This window comes from Oncorhynchus nerka, linkage group LG9a, assembly GCF_034236695.1.
Source record: "Oncorhynchus nerka isolate Pitt River linkage group LG9a, Oner_Uvic_2.0, whole genome shotgun sequence".
Classification (NCBI taxonomy): domain Eukaryota; kingdom Metazoa; phylum Chordata; class Actinopteri; order Salmoniformes; family Salmonidae; genus Oncorhynchus; species Oncorhynchus nerka.
In genome coordinates, this window is record NC_088404.1 from 49,872,428 (window position 1) to 49,891,881 (window position 19,454).

Genomic DNA, 19,454 nt, shown 5'->3' on the forward strand with positions numbered 1-19,454 from the left:
CTCTCTACATTTTCCTCTTCTGTCTCTGCTGCTAAAGCCACTTTCTACCACTCTAAAGTCCAAGCATCTGCCTCTAACCCTAGGAAGCTCTTTGCCACCTTCTCCTCCCTCCTGAATCCTCCTCCCCCTCCCCCTCCTCCCTCTCTGCAGATGACTTCGTCAACCATTTTGAAAAGAAGGTCGACGACATCCGATCCTCGTTTGCTAAGTCAAACGACACCGCTGGTTCTGCTCACACTGCCCTACCCTGTGCTCTGACCTCTTTCTCCCCTCTCTCTCCAGATGAAATCTCGCGTCTTGTGACGGCCGGCCGCCCAACAACCTGCCCGCTTGACCCTATTCCCTCCTCTCTTCTCCAGACCATTTCCGGAGACCTTCTCCCTTACCTCACCTCGCTCATCAACTCATCCCTGACCGCTGGCTACGTCCCTTCTGTCTTCAAGAGAGCGAGAGTTGCACCCCTTCTGAAAAAACCTACACTCGATCCCTCCGATGTCAACAACTACAGACCAGTATCCCTTCTTTCTTTTCTCTCCAAAACTCTTGAACGTGCCGTCCTTGGCCAGCTCTCCCGCTATCTCTCTCAGAATGACCTTCTTGATCCAAATCAGAGAATCAGAGAATCAGAGAATCTGTCTCCTCACCACGCGCTCTCACCACTGGCGTCCCCCAGGGCTCTGTTCTAGGCCCTCTCCTATTCTCGCTATACACCAAGTCACTTGGCTCTGTCATAACCTCACATGGTCTCTCCTATCATTGCTATGCAGACGACACACAATTAATCTTCTCCTTTCCCCCTTCTGATGACCAGGTGGCGAATCGCATCTCTGCATGTCTGGCAGACATATCAGTGTGGATGACGGATCACCACCTCAAGCTGAACCTCGGCAAGACGGAGCTGCTCTTCCTCCCGGGGAAGGACTGCCCGTTCCATGATCTCGCCATCACGGTTGACAACTCCATTGTGTCCTCCTCCCAGAGCGCTAAGAACCTTGGCGTGATCCTGGACAACACCCTGTCGTTCTCAACTAACATCAAGGCGGTGGCCCGTTCTTGTAGGTTCATGCTCTACAACATCCGCAGAGTACGACCCTGCCTCACACAGGAAGCAGCGCAGGTCCTAATCCAGGCACTTGTCATCTCCCGTCTGGATTACTGCAACTCGCTGTTGGCTGGGCTCCCTGCCTGTGCCATTAAACCCCTACAACTCATCCAGAACGCCGCAGCCCGTCTGGTGTTCAACCTTCCCAAGTTCTCTCACGTCACCCCGCTCCTCCGCTCTCTCCACTGGCTTCCAGTTGAAGCTCGCATCCGCTACAAGACCATGGTGCTTGCCTACGGAGCTGTGAGGGGAACGGCACCTCAGTACCTCCAGGCTCTAATCAGGCCCTACACCCAAACAAGGGCACTGCGTTCATCCACCTCTGGCCTGCTCGCCTCCCTACCACTGAGGAAGTACAGTTCCCGCGCAGCCCAGTCAAAACTGTTCGCTGCTCTGGCCCCCCAATGGTGGAACAAACTCCCTCACGACGCCAGGACAGCGGAGTCAATCACCACCTTCCGGAGACACCTGAAACCCCACCTCTTTCAGGAATACCTAGGATAGGATAAAGTAATCCTTCTCACCCCCCTTAAAAGATTTAGATGCACTATTGTAAAGTGGCTGTTCCACTGGATGTCTTAAGGTGAACGCACCAATTTGTAAGTCGCTCTGGATAAGAGCGTCTGCTAAATGACTTAAATGTAAAATGTAATGAAATGTGTATACCATTGTAGCTATTTGAGAAGGCATGCCAAATTGAGGAGGAATGGTAAGATTTGATTAAACAATGTCTAGTCCTAGCTGATGGAACTCAGCTACCCTCCTTCCCCCCAACAGACACACACGCTGGTCCCCCGTTGTGACACTTCTTCCCAGGTACCTCTGTGCAGTCAGTCCATTTTATTAATCTGTGCTGCCAAGGCCACAATAATTTGCCCACCCTCTCTGATCGTCCGAGTGTGTAACCCTCCCCCCGCCCATGGGTTACCACAGTCAGTGGTGCCAGCACCGCCACAACCTGGGTGGGGGTACTCCAGCGAATTCCCACTGGCTAAGTACGATGTTGTCAACATGCTTTAGCAGCTTTGAGAAAATCGTTGTATATTATACTCTCCCATCTGGGGTCTTTAGCTTTGTTGGACCAATCCTGCCAGGCATGCTCAGACTCATCTTTATTTTTATTGCGCTATACAAAATATTGCGCTATACAAAATATTAAACACGTTTGTTTACTTTCTAGTGGCATTCAAAAGAATAGATAGATAACTATAAATTCACAAAACATGTCACTACAATGCTACTAAGCCAATTTGCTTGTCCTAAGTACATTAAACAATGTATGAACAATAAAGTTTTGCGGTGTAAAGGACTTGCATTATGTTTAAAAATTGCTAAACTGTTTTTCATGGTTGCAAAAGTGAGGACTGCAAATGCAACCCCAATTTAAGAATTGACCCATCAGCTGCTTAGAGAGCCACTATATTGCAATGGATTGACAATTTGTCTTTCTTTATTCAGTGTCCATTTAAAAAAATTTTTTAAAATTTAATCTTATGACTTTCTTTTGTTCTTCTTCCATTATTGTAGTTTTGTCTACTCCCTCTAAACAGATACCCACTTTTCATTTGTTTTTGTTCATTATCTTCTTCCTCCTCTGGGAAACAAGTTTTTTTACCCAACAACCTGTACTGCATGTTCTGAAACATTATGTAACATCATTCACGTTAATCTTTGATGTCTCCCTCAGGCTTTGTTGGTCTATTTTTTTCTCCCTGGGTACGAGCTATAGTGATAGGTCTCTTCAGAGTCACTAAGTGGCCTCACATTGCTCCTGTAAACCTATCTTGTTGATCCCCACACCCTAAAAAAAGAACATCATTGGCAGACACTTTACACATTTCCCTCCCTTTAAGGGTCTTATGGCAGCTGGGAAGATTAGACAAACAGAGTCTCTCTTTCGCCATCAGTCTTCCTCTCAGACTCCCTACATCCACAGCACCCCTGGCCACACGCCTTTACCATTACCCAGTAGCTTTAAGAGAGTGTGCGGAGATTCAGTTGAAAAAGATCCTCACTAAGATCCAAGCGTTTCTGACAAGTCCATCATGAGTACCTTTGGGTACCGAAAGGAGCTGAAGAAGTATGAATCAGTGGATGAAGATGAGGTGTTGGCTGGCTTGTCGTTTGAGGAGCTTCAGGAGCTGGAGAGGGAGCTGGCGGATATGGACCCGGATGACAACGTACCTATCGGGCTGAGGCAGAAAGACCAGACCGCCAAGACCCCCACAGGCACCTTCTCCAGAGAGGCACTGCTGAAATACTGGGAGGACGAGACACGCAAACTACTAGAGGATGACAGATCTGAATCATCCCCTGAACATGTAAGAAAGGGGATGGTATTTCAAGGCTTAAACCAGAGAAAACAAATATATATATATATATATTATTATATAGATGCCTTAACTTCAGAGGGCTTCCAGATGCAACAAGATCAATTTCAGGCATCTCAAAAACTATTGGCAGAACGAAACAATCTGAAGTTAGGTTGATATGTCTGACTCCTTAACAACATTTTTCCTATTTCGGTGATGAAAAAAATACCATTTATTTCAATCAAACTTAAATATTTTAGGTGTAACTTGAAAAGGTTTATTTATTTCATTTCTAATTGTGAAATAGCAGGGACATCTTTGGAATTCAGTGTCTCGCTGATTGAAATGGCCGATTACTTATATTCTGCATTACAGTATAATTTTACAGATAAATTACCTTTTGCCACCAGCCTATCTGAAAATAAAAGATAAAGACAGATGAAGAGGTTTTACTTTTGCCAATGATAGAAATCACAATAATTTGAGATTCAATATTTTAAATAAGAATGATTGAAGATTATAAGGGAAAGGTTGAAGTATATATGCAAATGAAGTGTGCCAAACATTTATCGTTGTATAAGAGTTCAAACAATATGAAGACTGTGTTCATTGCCTACTGTGTTATTTTGATAAGTTAGTGGAAAACAATCAAAAAATACATTGTCTCTGAAATACCAGCTATAATGATTATGTGTGCTCACAGAGTTCTGGAGGTGTTCCTCATTAAGAGACAGTAACTGGAGAATGTTAGGTCTCAACCTAATTTTCCACCCTGTTCAAAAATACAGGATAGAATGGAGGAAGGACAGACTGATAAGAGCGAAGAGGAATGTGCGACAGAGAGTGACAGTAACAGCACAGAGTCTGAGGACAGTGATGAGGAAGAGGAATGCCAAAATAGAAGGGAAGGGAGTGAAGACGAGGCAGATGAGGATGAGAATGATTCAATTGAGGCTGAAAATGAAGAGGAAAAGAAGGACAAATGCAAACAGGAACCTTTACCAACTTCTGGTAGACATGGGCAGAACGCTGTTGACCACCTATCAAGAAACCTAGGGAATTGTTCTGAAAGGGGAGACTTGAGAACAACAATGACTGACCAAAACCTAAATGTGACTCCAGAGAGACCTTGTGGGAACCCTATCGTGATTGACGAGGCACTTGAACGGATCCTTCGCAATGATCCAACGATGAGCGAGCTCAACTTCAACAACATCGAAGACATCTCTCAGGAGACCTTGCTGCGTATCTCCGAAGCACTGAGCGCCAACACACACGTACGTGTTTTTAGCCTTTCTAACACCCGAGCCAATGACCGGGTTGCCTTCGCCGTCTCCAAGATGCTCAGAGAAAACTGCTCCATCACCAACCTCAACATTGAGTCCAACTTTGTGTCTGGCCGGGGAATCTTGGCGCTAATGGCATCGCTCCAACAAAACAGTACTCTGGTGGAGCTGCGCTTCCACAACCAGAGGCACATATGCGGGGGGCAGGTTGAGATGGAGATGGTTCACCTCCTGAGGGACAACAACACCCTCCTCAAGCTGGGCTACCAGTTCGATCTGCCAGGCCCCAGGATGACCGCCACCAGTATTCTCACCCGCAACCAGGACCGACAGAGGCAGAGACGGTTGCAACAACAGAGGGAGAAAGGCCATCCAGAAGCAATAGTCCAGCCCAAGGCCGATGCCGGGACAACAGGCCTCTCTGGATCGCCTCCTTCAAACAAACCACCCTGGTTCTCTCCAAGACATGCGAGGAATGACCAGACCCCAAATAACATCCCTCCTCCACCTCCCCCACTCACTGGCCTTCAGTCTGAGAGGAATACACCAACCAGGAAGATTGCAGAGATGATCAAACAACATGAAGGGAGTACAAAGGGTCAATCAGGCCAAAAGAAACCCAAATCCAAGAAGGGAAAAAATGGGGCCAACAAGAAGTGCAGCTCTGACATTCTCAAGGAGCTGAAGAATGCCTTGAAGCCTTCTTCACGAAAGAAGAAAGACAACCCACCCCGGCCACCAGCATCTCTGAGCTCTACCCGTGATGATCTGATGGCGGCCATTCGTGGTAGCAGCATTAGATCACTCAAAAGTGTAAGTATGACAGACGCACAAACATCCTATCATGAACAAGTGACAGAATTATTTTTATTAGCACATACATCTGGATCATTGTTCAAAAAAGACTTTCAGCAGACATGAGCAAAACTCAGTTGTACGCATATGATGCTACAAATAAAACTGAAACAGTCTTCCAAAAGTCATTACACAGCCTTTGTGGAAACAGTGCTATCATTAGATGACAGCCTTCATAACCCTGTGAATTCCTCCCACTTAATACAGTTATAAATAGCTGAACTCGATAAGACTAATGGCTTGGAGCACTGATGCGCACAGGGTGACAGTGTGCCAACAGACCAAACAATCTACAGCATGGATCACCATGAGGCTGTCAGTTGAACAATATGGATGACAAGAAGAGAAAATAGATAAATTATCTGACCAGAATAAAAAAGTGATAAAGTCCATGACCCCTTAGAGTAAAGAAAGGTATGTTTAGAATTACAGGAAAAGAGCTTTAAAACTGCAAAATCATAGAATAGCATGAGATTAGCTATAAAACTGAAAATGTGTCTCTCTGCTCCATGTCAAAATGTGTAGAATTGCAAGAAATTAGCATTATAACAGCAACATTTTCTCTCAGCCTCATGGCAAAATATGTAGAATAGCATGACATTAGCTATACAACCGTACATTTTTCTCTTTACCCCGTAGAAAAAGGTGTAGAATTGCTGTTTTGCTTGGAGCAAAGTATTTTTGTGAATGGATGGTATACCTACATACAATACCAGTCAAATGTTTAGACACCTACTCATTCAAGGGTTTTTCTTACAATTTTCTACATTGTAGAATAATAGTGAAGACATCAAAACTATTAAATAACACATGGAATCATGTTATTAACCAAAAACGTGTTAAACAAATCAAAATATTTTATAGATTTGAGATTATTCAAAGTAGCCACCCTTTGCCTTGATGACAGCTTAGCACACTCTTGGCAGTCTGTCAACCAGCTTCACCTGGAATGCTTTTCCAACAGTCTTGAAAGAGTTCCCACATATGCTGAGCACTTGTTGGCTGTTTATCCTTCACTCTGCCGTCCAACTCATCCCAAATCATCTCAATTGGGTTGAGGTCGGGTGATTGTGGAGGTCAGGTCATCTGATGCAGCACTCAATCATTCTCCTTCTTGGTCACATAGCCCTTACACAGCCTGGAGGTGTGTTGGGTCATTGTTCTGTTGAAAAACAAAATAATAGTCCCACTAAGCCCAAACCAGATGGGATGGCATATCGCTGCAGAATGCTGTGATAGCCATGCCGGTTAAGAGTGCCTTGAATTCTAAATAAATTACATTTACATTACATTTAAGTCATTTAGCAGACGCTCTTATCCAGAGCGACTTACAAATTGGTGCGTTCACCTTAAGACATCCAGTGGAACAGCCACTTTACAATAGTGCATCTAAATCTTTTAAGGGGGGTGAGAAGGATTACTTTATCCTATCCTAGGTATTCCTGAAAGAGGTGGGGTTTCAGGTGTCTCCGGAAGGTGGTGATTGACTCCGCTGTCCTGGCGTCGTGAGGGAGTTTGTTCCACCATTGGGGGGCCAGAGCAGCGAACAGTTTTGACTGGGCTGCGCGGGAACTGTACTTCCTCAGTGGTAGGGAGGCGAGCAGGCCAGAGGTGGATGAACGCAGTGCCCTTGTTTGGGTGTAGGGCCTGATCAGAGCCTGGAGGTACTGAGGTGCCGTTCCCCTCACAGCTCCGTAGGCAAGCACCATGGTCTTGTAGCGGATGCGAGCTTCAACTGGAAGCCAGTGGAGAGAGCGGAGGAGCGGGGTGACGTGAGAGAACTTGGGAAGGTTGAACACCAGACGGGCTGCGGCGTTCTGGATGAGTTGTAGGGGTTTAATGGCACAGGCAGGGAGCCCAGCCAACAGCGAGTTGCAGTAATCCAGACGGGAGATGACAAGTGCCTGGATTAGGACCTGCTTCCTGTGTGAGGCAGGGTCGTACTCTGCGGATGTTGTAGAGCATGAACCTACAAGAACGGGCCACCGCCTTGATGTTAGTTGAGAACGACAGGGTGTTGTCCAGGATCACGCCAAGGTTCTTAGCGCTCTGGGAGGAGGACACAATGGAGTTGTCAACCGTGATGGGGAGATCATGGAACGGGCAGTCCTTCCCCCGGGAGGAAGAGCAGCTCCGTCTTGCCGAGGTTCAGCTTGAGGTGGTGATCCGTCATCCACACTGATATGTCTGCCAGACATGCAGAGATGCGATTCGCCACCTGGTCATCAGAAGGGGGAAAGGAGAAGATTAATTGTGTGTCGTCTGCATAGCAATGATAGGAGAGACCATGTGAGGTTATGACAGAGCCAAGTGACTTGGTGTATAGCGAGAATAGGAGAGGGCCTAGAACAGAGCCCTGGGGGACGCCAGTGGTGAGAGCGCGTGGTGAGGAGACAGATTCTCGCCACGCCACCTGGTAGGAGCGACCTGTCAGGTAGGACGCAATCCAAGCGTGGGCCGCGCCGGAGATGCCCAACTCGGAGAGGGTGGAGAGGAGGATCTGATGGTTCACAGTATCGAAGGCAGCCGATAGGTCTAGAAGGATGAGAGCAGAGGAGAGAGAGTTAGCTTTAGCAGTGCGGAGGGCCTCCGTGATACAGAGAAGAGCAGTCTCAGTTGAATGACTAGTCTTGAAACCTGACTGATTTGGATCAATAAATAAATCACAGACAAATCACAGACTGTGTCTCCAGCAAAGCACCCCCACACCATCAGACCTCCTCCTCCATGTTTCATGGAAGAGATCATTCGTTCACCTAGTCTCGTCTCACAGACATGACAGTTGGAACCAAAAATGTCAAATTTGGACACATCAGACCAAAGGACAGATTTCCACCAGTCTAATGTCCATTGCTCATGTTTCTTGGCCCAAGCAAGTCTCTTCTTCTTATTGGTGTCCTTTAGTAGTGGATTCTTTGCAGCAATTCGACCATGAAGGCCTGATTCACGCAGTCTCCTCTGAACAGTTGATGGTGAGATGTGTCTGTTACTTGAACTCTGTGATGCATTTATTTGGGTAAGAATTTCTGAGTCTGGTAACTCTAATGAACTTATCTTCTGCAGCAAAGTTAACTCTGGGTATTCCTTTCCTGTGGCGGTCCTCATGAGAGCCAGTTTCGTCATAGCGCTTAATGGTTTTTGCTACTGCACTTAGAAGACATTTTCAAAGTTCTTGAAATTGCCGGATTGACTGACCTTCATGTCTTGAAGTAATGATGGACTGTAGTTTCTTTGTTATTTGAGCTGTTCTTGCCATAATATGTACTTGGTCATTTACCAAATAGGGCTATCTTCTGTATACCACCCCTACCTTGTCACAACACAACTGATTGGCTCAAATGCATTAAGAAGGAAAGAAATTCCACAAATTAACTTTTAAGGCACACCTGTTATTTGAAATGCATTCCAGGTGACAACCTCATGAAGCTGGTTGAGAGAATGCCAAGAGTGTGCAAAGATGTCAAGGCAAAGGGTGGCTACTTTGAAGAATCTCAAATGTATTTTGAACACTCTTTTTGGTTACTATATGATTCCACATGTGTTATTTCATAGTTTTGATGTCTTCACTATTATTATACAATGAATGAATGGTACAAATAAAGAAAAACCCTTGAATGAGTACGTGTCCAAACTTTTGACTGGTACTGTATATACACAGTATATACATACACACACACAGCATATAAACTCAGCAAAAAATGTAAATCCTCTTACTGTCAACAGTGTTAATTTTCAGCAAATTTAACATGTGTAAATATTTGTATGAAAATAACAAGATTCATCAACTGAGACATAAACTGAGTTCCACAGACATGTGACTACCAGAAATGGAATAATGTGTCCCTGAACAAAGGGAGGTCAAAATCAAAAGTAACAGTCAGTATCTGGTGTGGCCACCAGCTGCATTAAGTACTGCAGTGCATCTCCTCCTCATGGACTGCACCAGATTTGCCCGTTCTTGCTGTGAGATGTTACCCCACTCTTCCACCAAGGCACCTGCAAGTTCCCAGACATTTCTGGGGGGAATGCCCGAGCCCTCACCCTTCGATTTAACAGGTCCCAAACGTGCTCAATGGAATTGAGATCTAGGCTCTTCGCTGACCATGGCAGAACACTGACATTCATGTCTTGCAGGAAATCAAGCACAGAACGAGCAGTATGGCTGGTGGCATTGTCATGCTGGAGGGTCATGTCAGGATGAGCCTGCAGGAAGTGTACCACATGAGGGAGGAAGATGTCTTCCCTGTAACGCACAGCATTGAGATTGCCTGCAATGACAACAAGCTCAGTCCGATGATGCTGTGACACACCGCCCCAGACCATGACGGACCCTCCACCTCCAAATCGATCCCGCTCCAGAGTACAGACCTCGGTGCAACGCTCATTCCTTCGACGATAAACGCAAATCCAACCATCACCCCTGGTGAGACAAAACTGCCAGTCCTGTCTGGTCCAGCGACGGTGGGGTTGTGCCCATAGGCGATGTTGTTGCCGGTGATGTCTGGTGAGGACCTGCCTTACAACAGGCCTACAAGCCCTCAGTCCAGCCTCTCACAGACAGTATGAGCACTCGGGCAGTTGTTGTCATCCTGTACCTGTCCCACAGGTGTGATGTTCGGATGTACCGATCCTGTGCAGGTGTTGTTACACATGGTCTGCCACTGTGAGGACGATCAGCTGTCTGTCCGGTTTCCCTGTAGTGCTGACTTAGGCGTCTCACAGTACTGACATTGCAATTTATTGCCCTGGCCACAACTGCAGTTCTCATGCCTCCTTGCAGCATGCCTATGGCACATTCACACAGATGAGCAGGGACCCTGGGCATCTTTCTTTTGGTGTTTTTCAGAGTCAGCAGAAAGGCCTCTTCAGTGTCCTAATTTTTCATATCTGTGACCTTAATTGCCTACCGTCTAAGCTGTTAGTGTCTTAACGACAATTCCACAGGTGCATGTTCATTACTTGTTTATAGGTCATTGAAAAAGCATGGGAAAGTGTTTAAACTCTTTACAATGAAGACCTGTAAAGTTATTTGGATTTTTACAAATTATCTTTGAAAGACAGGGTCCTGAAAAAGGGACATTTCTTTTTTTGCTGAGTTGAAGTATACAGTTGAAGTCAGAAGTTTCCATACACTTAGGTTCATTAAATGTGTATATAGATACTTTTGTACCTGTTTCCTCCAGCATCTTCACAAGGTCCTTTGCTGTTGTTCTGGGATTGATTTGCACTTTTCGCACAAAAGTATGTAAATCTCTAGGAGACAGAATGCGTCTCCTTCCTGAGCGGTACTATTGCGTACTATTGTTTATACAGATGAACGTGCTACCTTCAGGCGTTTGGAAATTGCTCCCAAGGATGAACCAGACTTGGGGAGGTCTACAATTGTTTTTCTGAGGTCTTGGCTGAATTCTTTTGATTTCCCACGATGTCAAGCAAAGATGCACTGAGTTTGAAGGTAGGACGTCAAATACATCCACAGGTACACCTCCAATTGACTCAAATTATGTCAATTAGCCCATCAGAAGCTTCTAAAGTCATGACGACATTTTCTGGAATTTTCCAAGCTGTTTAAAGGCACAGTCAATTTAGTGTATGTAAACTTCTGACCCACTGGAATTGTGATACAGTGAATTATAAATGAAATAATCTGTCTGTAAACAATTGTTGGAAAAATGACTTGTGTCATGCACGACTTGCCAAAACAATAGTTTGTCTAACAATACATTTGTGGAGTGGTTGAAAAACAAGTTTTAATGACTCCAACCTAAGTGTATGTAAACTTCCGACTTCAACTGTACATACACACACACACACACACACACACACACACACACACACACACACACACTGAGCAAAAATATAAATGCAACATGCAAGAATTTCGCAACTTTACTGTTACTGTTACAGTTCATATAAGGAAATCAGTCAATTGAAATAAAGAAATTAGGCCCTAATCTATGGATTTCACATGACTGGGTATACAGATATACATCTGTTGGTCACAGAAATCTTTAACAAAGGTAGAGCCATGGATCAGAAAAGCAGTCAGTATCTGGTGTGACCACCATTTGCCTCAAGCAGCAGGACACATGTCCTTCGCATAGAGTTGATCAGGCTGCCACTCCTCTGGCTGTGCAAAGTTGCTGGATATTTGCGGGAACTGGAACACGCCTGCATACACGTCGATCCAGAACATCCCAAACATTCTCAATGGGTGATGTCTGTTGAGTACGCAGGCCATGGAAGAACTGGGACATTTTCAACTTCCAGGAATTGTGTACAGATCCTTGCGACATAGGGCCATGCATTATTATGCTGAAACAAACATGAGGAGATGACGACAGATGAATGGCACGACAATTGGCTTCAAATTGCAATCGCTAAAATGCAATTGTGTTTGTTGTCTGTAGCTCATGTTTGCCCATACCATAACCCCACTGCCAAGATGGGGCACTCTGTTCACAACGTTGACATCAGCAAAGCGCTCGCCCACACAATGCCATACACGCTGTCTGCCCGGTACATTTGAAACCAGGATTCATCTGTGAAGAGCACACTTCTCCAAGGTGCCAGTGGCCATCGAAGGTGAGTATTTTCCCACTGAAGTCGGTTACGATGCCGAACTGTAGTCAGGTCAACACCCTGGTGAGGACAACGAGCACACAGTCTGTGCAGAAATTCTTCAGTTGTCAAACCCACATTTTCTTCAGCTGTCCAGGTCGCTGGTCTCAGACGATTCTGCAGGTGAAGAAGCCGGATGTGGAGGTCCTGGGCTGGAGTGGTTACACAGTCTGTGGTTGTGAGGCCAGTTGGACGTACTGCCAAATTCTCTAAAACGACGTTGGGAGGGGAGGCTGCTTATGGTAGAGAAATTAACATTAAATTATTTGGCAACAGCACTGGTGGACATTCCTGCAGTCAGCAATTGCACGCTCCCTCAAAACCTGAGACATCTGTGGCATTGTGTTGTGTGACAAAACTGCACATTTGAGAGTGGCATTTTATTGTCCACAGCACAATGTGCACTAGTGTAATGATCACGCTATTTACATTTACATTTACATTTAAGTCATTTAGCAGACGCTCTTATCCAGAGCGACTTACAAATTGGTGCGTTCACCTTAAGACATCCAGTGGAACAGCCACTTTACAATAGTGCATCTAAATCTTTTAAGGGGGTGAGAAGGATTACTTTATCCTATCCTAGATATGCCACACCTTTTAGGTGGATGGATTCTCTTGGCAAATGAGAAATGCTCACTTACAGAGATATAAACAACTTTGTGCACTACATTTGAGAGAAATACGCCTTTTGTGCGTTTTGGAAAATTTCTGTGTTATTTTATTTCAGCTCAGGAAACATGGGATCAACACTTTACATGTTGCGTTTATATTTTAGTTCAGGTAATGATACTAATACAAATAGGGTTTGTTATTTGTTTGTTATGAATAACTGGTAAGGTAGTTGGAACTCAATTGCAACCCCCATCCAAATGATCACTGCTTACAAACAACTTAATGTTACCAAGTTATTTCTCTCACCACGCCAACTGTCTTGCTCACTCTCTTGATCACTTGGTCTCTCTCAAGGTTCATTGGTCCTGAAATACCCATCTACTTATCCACTTATTGCATAGATGGTCTGATGGTATCAGTAGGACATGTGTTGACACTGACTGACACACTCTTTCTCCTTGCAGGTGACACTCCAGCCGGATCTATGTTAACGTTGTGGTGGGAGAAAGGAATATCCAACCTGATCAAGAGCTGTTCTCCACAAATACTGCACCCACTTCATTCTGGATTCATAAAAAAAAAACATTAAACATTTGTACCACAAATGCTACATGTATAAATACAAGTATATTAAAATATAATTTGTTTATGTATTACCATGAAACTTTCTGCTTGGAAAACTGTTGACACATTTTACATATGATTTTGTTAGTGGAAATATTTTCCTGTCAGGTAGTGAAAAATGCAACACTGGACTTGATTGCATATTATGAACTGGTGGCAATTTATAGATTAAAGGCACAATCCATAATATTACTGCTGTTCAATAGTCATATCAATGAATGATTTATACCCATTGAGTCATGACAGAAATCTTAACTACAAACTGGCTAAATGTAGGCTTAGGGAAGATCCAAAAGATAAGCCTTCTCCCATCCTAGCCAGGATTAAAATGACTTGGAACCAAATTAGAACACATTAATGCTATCTGTAACTAAATCACCTTTAATCTCACCTTGCAGCTTCATGTGTCTCTTGGAATTGTTCCCAATTCATTAAAGTTCATTTTGCAGCTGTTCAAGGCGAACACATTTTCCCACAAGAGGAGGTCTCTTTGTATAGTCTTGGAGAGAGAATCCTTATAATTGTAGTGTGTCATATATTCAAAAGCCTTTTCAATGAAATGACATAAAAATGTCAATTTAACTGTGGAAAATGTAATTTAAACAAGATTCATAGGGTTGGGAATGGAGGGAAAGACAAAGTGAGGAATAGCGTTATAGTGTTACTGACAGGTTATGACAGTGACATGTCAGACGCACCACAGGAAGAATTGGAACAAATGCTTAAAATAAGGTATTGTCACTCTGTACAACTTCACTCAAGGAAAGTAATTCAGTTTAGGGAAGGGTTGAACAACTATTGTCAATGTTTTCAATAAAAATGAGATTTTTCAGTTCTATATTTACCTTGTACAGTGGGGCAAAAAAGTATTTAGTCAGCCACAAATTGTGCAAGTTCTCCCACTTAAAAAGATGATAGAGGGCTGTAAAATACTTATTTTCCACCACAATTTGCAAATAAATTCATTACAATGTGATTTTCAGATTTTTTTTTCTCATTTTGTCTGTCATAGTTGAAGTGTGTACCTATGATGAAAATTACAGGCCTCTCTCATCTTTTTAAGTGGGAGAACTTGCACAATTGGTGGCTGACTAAATAGTTTTTTGCTCCACTGTATATAATATTCATATTTTAGCTTTGACCGAAACACATTTTGATGCATCTGTAAATGATGGGCAAATTAACATTCATGGATATAGTCTACTGAGAAGAGACAGGAATAGGAATGGTGCGGGTATAGCACTGTACATTCAGAATCATATACCTTTTAACAGAAGGGATGACCTTAATGTATGTCAGATAGAGGCACTATGGGCTCAAGTACATCTGCCTCACCAGGCAGCCATATTGGTAGGATGTGTGTATAGACCACCTAGCTCTAAGGTGTCCTATCTGTATGACTTATGCACAGGGTTTTACCAGGCCACAAATAGTAAAAGAGATGTATTTATCTTGGGTGATTTTAATATAAATTGGAAGGATCATAATAATTCAAATATAACTAAATTAATGAGATACATTGCCTTCTGAAAATATTCAGATCCCTTGACTTTTTCCACACTGTTACATTTTTTTATCAATCTACACATAATACCCAATAATGACAAAGCGAAAACATGTTTTTAGAAATTTTTGCAAATGTATTAAATATAAAAAACAGATGCCATATTTACATAATTATTCAGACCCTTTGCTATGAGACTTGAAATTGAGCCCAGGTGCATCCTGTTCCCATGGATAATCCTTGAGATGTTTTTACTTGATTGGAGTGTACCTCTGGTAAATTGAATTGATTGGACATGATTTGGAAAGGCACAAACCTGTCTATATTTAAGGTCCCACAGTTTAAAGTGCATGTCAGAGCGAAAACCAAGCCATGAGGTGGAAGGAATTGTTCGTAGAGCGCCGAGACAGGATTGTGTCGAGGCACAGATCTGGGGAAGGATACCAGAACATTTCTACAGCATTGGAGTTCTCAAAAACACAGTGGCCTCCATCATTCTGAAAAGAAAGAAGTTTGCAACCACCAAGACTCTTCCTAGAGTTGGCCGCCCAGCCAAACTGAACAATCGGGGGAGAAGGAACTTGGTCAGGGAGGTGACAGGCATGTACAAATTACCTCGACTAACCTGTACCCCCGTACATTGACTTGGTACCGATACCAACTTAATAGAACCTCAAGCTACTATATTTGCAGATGATACTACAAATTATACAGCAAGACAATTGTTTAAACAGGTTTAAACAAATTATAATTGAACCTTTATTTATCTAGGCAATTGTTTTAAGGTGGAAATATGGTTCTTCTGTTGTATTCATGCACAATGCTCTTGGTTGGTCATCAATCAACAAGATAATTGAAAAAACATGCTTATTGTATTTCACAATGTACAACATTTAAAATGGCCAATCTCCATTCACAACAGTATTCAGTTGGTAAGAGACAGCCATTCAGTTAATACTAGGAATAAATAGTCCACCATCTACAGTTGAAGTCGGAAGTTTACATACACTTAGGTTGGAGTCATTAAAACTCGTGTTAACAAACTATAATTTTGGCAAGTCGGTAAGGACATATACTTTGCATGACAAGTCATTTTTCCAACAATTGTTTACCGACATATTATTTCACTTATAATTCACTGTATCACAATTCCAGTGGGTTAGAAGTTTACATACACTAAGTTGACTGTGCCCTTAAACAGCTTGGAAAATTTCAGAAAATGATGGCTTTAGAAGCTTCTGATAGGCTAATTGACATAATTTGAGTCAATTGGAGGTGTACCTGTGGATGTACACTGCTCAAAAAATAAAGGGAACACTAAAATAACACATCCTAGATCTGAATGAATGAAATATTCTTATTAAATACTTTTTTCTTTACATAGTTGAATGTGCTGACAACAAAATCATACAAAAATTATCAATGGAAATCAAATGTATCAACCCACGGAGGTCTGGATTTGGAGTCACACTCAAAATTTAAGTGGAAAACCAAACTACAGGCTGATCCAACTTTGATGTAATGTCCTTAAAACAAGTCAAAATGAGGCTCTGTAGTGTGTGTAGCCTCCACGTGCCTGTATGATCTCCCTACAATGCCTGGGCATGCTCCTGATGAGGTGGCGGATGGTCTCCTGAGGGATCTCCTCCCAGGCCTGGACTAAAGCATCCACCAACTCCTGGACAGTCTGTGGTGCAACGTGGCATTGGTGGATGGAGCGAGACATGATGTCCCAGATGTGCTCAATTGGATTTGGGTTTGGGGAACGGGCGGGCCAGGCCATAGCATCAATGCCTTCCTCTTGCAGGAACTGCTGACACACTCCAGCCACATGAGGTCTAGCATTGTCTTGCATTAGGAGGAACCGAGGGCCAACCGCACCAGCATATGGTCTCACAAGGGGTCTGAGGAGCTCATCTCGGTACCTAATGGCAGTCAGGCTACCTCTGGCGAGCACATGGAGGGCTGTGCGGCCCCCCAAAGAAATGCCACCCCTCACCATGACTGACCCACCGCCAAACCGGTCATGCTGGAGGATGTTGCAGGCAGCAGAACGTTCTCCACGGCGTCTCCAGACTCTGTCACGTCTGTCACATGTGCTCAGTGTGAACCTGCTTTCATCTGTGAGGAGCACAGGGCGCCAGTGGCGAATTTGCCAATCTTGGTGTTCTCTGGCAAATGCCAACGTCCTGCACGGTGTTGGGCTGTAAGCACAACCCCCACCTGTGGATGTCGGGCCCTCATACCACCCTCATGGAGTCTGTTTCTGACCGTTTGAGCAGACACATTCACATTTGTGGCCTACTGGAGGTCATTTTGCAGGGCTCTGGCAGTGCTCCTCCTTGCACAAAGGCGGAGGTAGCGGTCCTGCTGCTGGGTTGTTGCCCTCCTACGGCCTCCTCCACGGCTCCTGATGTACTGGCCTGTCTCCTGGTAGCGCCTCCATGCTCTGGACACTACACTGACAGACACAGCAAACCTTCTTGCCACAGCTCGCATTGATGTGCCATCCTGGATGAGCTGCACTACCTGAGCCACTTGTTTGGGTTGTAGACTCCGTCTCATGCTACCACTAGAGTGAAAGCACCGCCAGCATTCAAAATTGACCAAAACATCAGCCAGGAAGCATAGGAACTGAGAAGTGGTCTGTGGTCACCACCTGCAGACCCACTCCTTTATTGGGGTGTCTTGCTAATTGCCTATAATTTCCACCTGTTGTCTATTCCATTTGCACAACAGCATGTGAAATTTATTGTCAATCAGTGTTGCTTCCTAAGTGGACAGTTTGATTTCACAGAAGTGTGATTGACTTGGAGTTACATTGTGTTGTTTAAGTGTTCCCTTTATTTATTGGAGCAGTGCATTTCAAGGCCTACCTTCAAACTCAGTGCTTCTTTACTTTCCACCATGGGAAAATCAAAAGAAATCAGCCAAGACCTCAGATTTTTTTTGTAGAACTCCACAAGTCTGGTTCATCCTTGGGAGCAATTTCCAAAGACACCACGTTCATCTGTACAAAACATTAGTACGCAAGTATAAACACCATGGAACCACGCAGCCGTCATACCACTCAGGAAGGAGACGACGCGTTCAGTCTCCTAGAGATTAACGTACTTTGGTGCGAAAAGTGCAAATCAATCCCAGAACAACAGCAAAGGACCTTGTGAAGATGCTGGAGGAAACAGGTACAAAATAATATATATCCACAGTAAAACGATAAAACGAGTCCTATATCAACATAGCCTGAAAGGCAGCTCAGCAAGGAAGAAGCCACTGCTTCAAAACCGCCATTAAAAAGGCCAGACTACAGTTTGCAACTGGACATGGGGACAAAGATTGTACTTTTTGGGGAAATATCCTCTGGTCTGATGAAACAAAAATAGAACTGTTTGGCTATAATGACCATCGTTATGTTTGGAGGAAAAAGGGGGAGGCTTGCAAGCTGAAAAACATCATCCCAACTGTGAAGCACGGGGTTGACAGCATCATATTGTGGGAGTGCTTTGCTGCAGGAGGGCCTGCTGCACTTCACAAAATAGATGGCATCATGAGGGTGGACAATTATGTGGATATATTGAAGCAACATCAAGACATCAGTTAGGAAGATAAAGCTTGGTCACAAATGGGTCTCCAAATGGACAATGACCCCAAGCATACTTCCAAAATTGTGGCAAACTGGCTTAATAGACAACAAACCCCACATAGCCTGGTTTCTTCCTAGGTTTTGGCCTTTTTAGGGAGTTTTTCCTAGCCACTGTGCTTCTACACCTGCATTGCTTGCTGTTTGGGGTTTTAGGCTGGGTTTCTGTACAGCTCTTTGAGATATCAGCTGATGTATGAAGGGCTATATGAATACATTTTATTTGAGATGATGGTGTTGATGTAAGCCATGACCAGTCTTTCAAAGCATTTCATGAATATAGATGTGAGTGTTACAGGGCGAAAGTATTTCAGACAGGTTACCTTGGCATTCATGGGCACAGGGACTATGGTGGTCTGCTTGAAACATGAAGGTACTGTGTTAGTGAAGGCGGTTGCCAGCTGGTCAGTGCAAGCTGCCAGAACAGCTTCAATACGCCTTGGCAGAGATTTTACAAGTGTCTGAATTCCCTCATTTGATGTTTTGTTGGTGGTTGAAAATGCGGTCTCAGGGGCCACTCCAGAATCACCCATAAGAGTTCAATTAGGTTTAGATCTGGTGACTGAGACACACACACACACACACACACTTTGAACCACCTATGCTCCTTTTCAACTTGGTCTCAAAGCATTTCATATTATTCTGTACGTAAACCCGATACACACCATTTAGTATGATACTGTATGTTGTTTCATATGGCATGCATTAATTTGTTGATGTCCATCATCCATTTCATATATGTTACGAATTACAAATTGCAATTCATAAAATATGTTAAAATATTAGCAAAATGTACAATGTTACAAATTCCATTTTGTTTTGGCTAACGTTAGCAAGGCTAGGGGTTAAGGTTAGAGTTAGGGGTTAGCATACATGCTAAGTAGATGCAAAGTAG

At 43.8% G+C, this 19,454-nt stretch overlaps 1 protein-coding gene across 1 annotated transcript; it reads left to right on the forward strand.

The window, feature by feature from the left end:
* Nucleotides 1-1,684: 1,684 nt before the first annotated feature.
* LOC115134471 (leiomodin-2-like) lies at nt 1,685-13,868 on the forward strand. The gene is made up of 3 exons (XM_029668476.2): nt 1,685-3,423; nt 4,203-5,513; nt 13,256-13,868. Exons 1-3 carry the CDS (start codon nt 3,148-3,150, stop codon nt 13,280-13,282), a joined length of 1,614 nt encoding a protein of 537 aa, XP_029524336.2. The 5' UTR covers nt 1,685-3,147; the 3' UTR covers nt 13,283-13,868.
* Nucleotides 13,869-19,454: the final 5,586 nt, after the last annotated feature.

Coding starts and splice junctions, on each gene's coding strand:
- LOC115134471 (XM_029668476.2), top strand. CDS start 3,148: ATGAGTACCTTTGGGTACCGAAAGGAGCTGAAGAAGTATGAATCAGTG. Junction 3,424..4,202: donor CTGAATCATCCCCTGAACAT/GTAAGAAAGGGG, acceptor TCAAAAATACAG/GATAGAATGGAGGAAGGACA. Junction 5,514..13,255: donor GCATTAGATCACTCAAAAGT/GTAAGTATGACA, acceptor TTCTCCTTGCAG/GTGACACTCCAGCCGGATCT.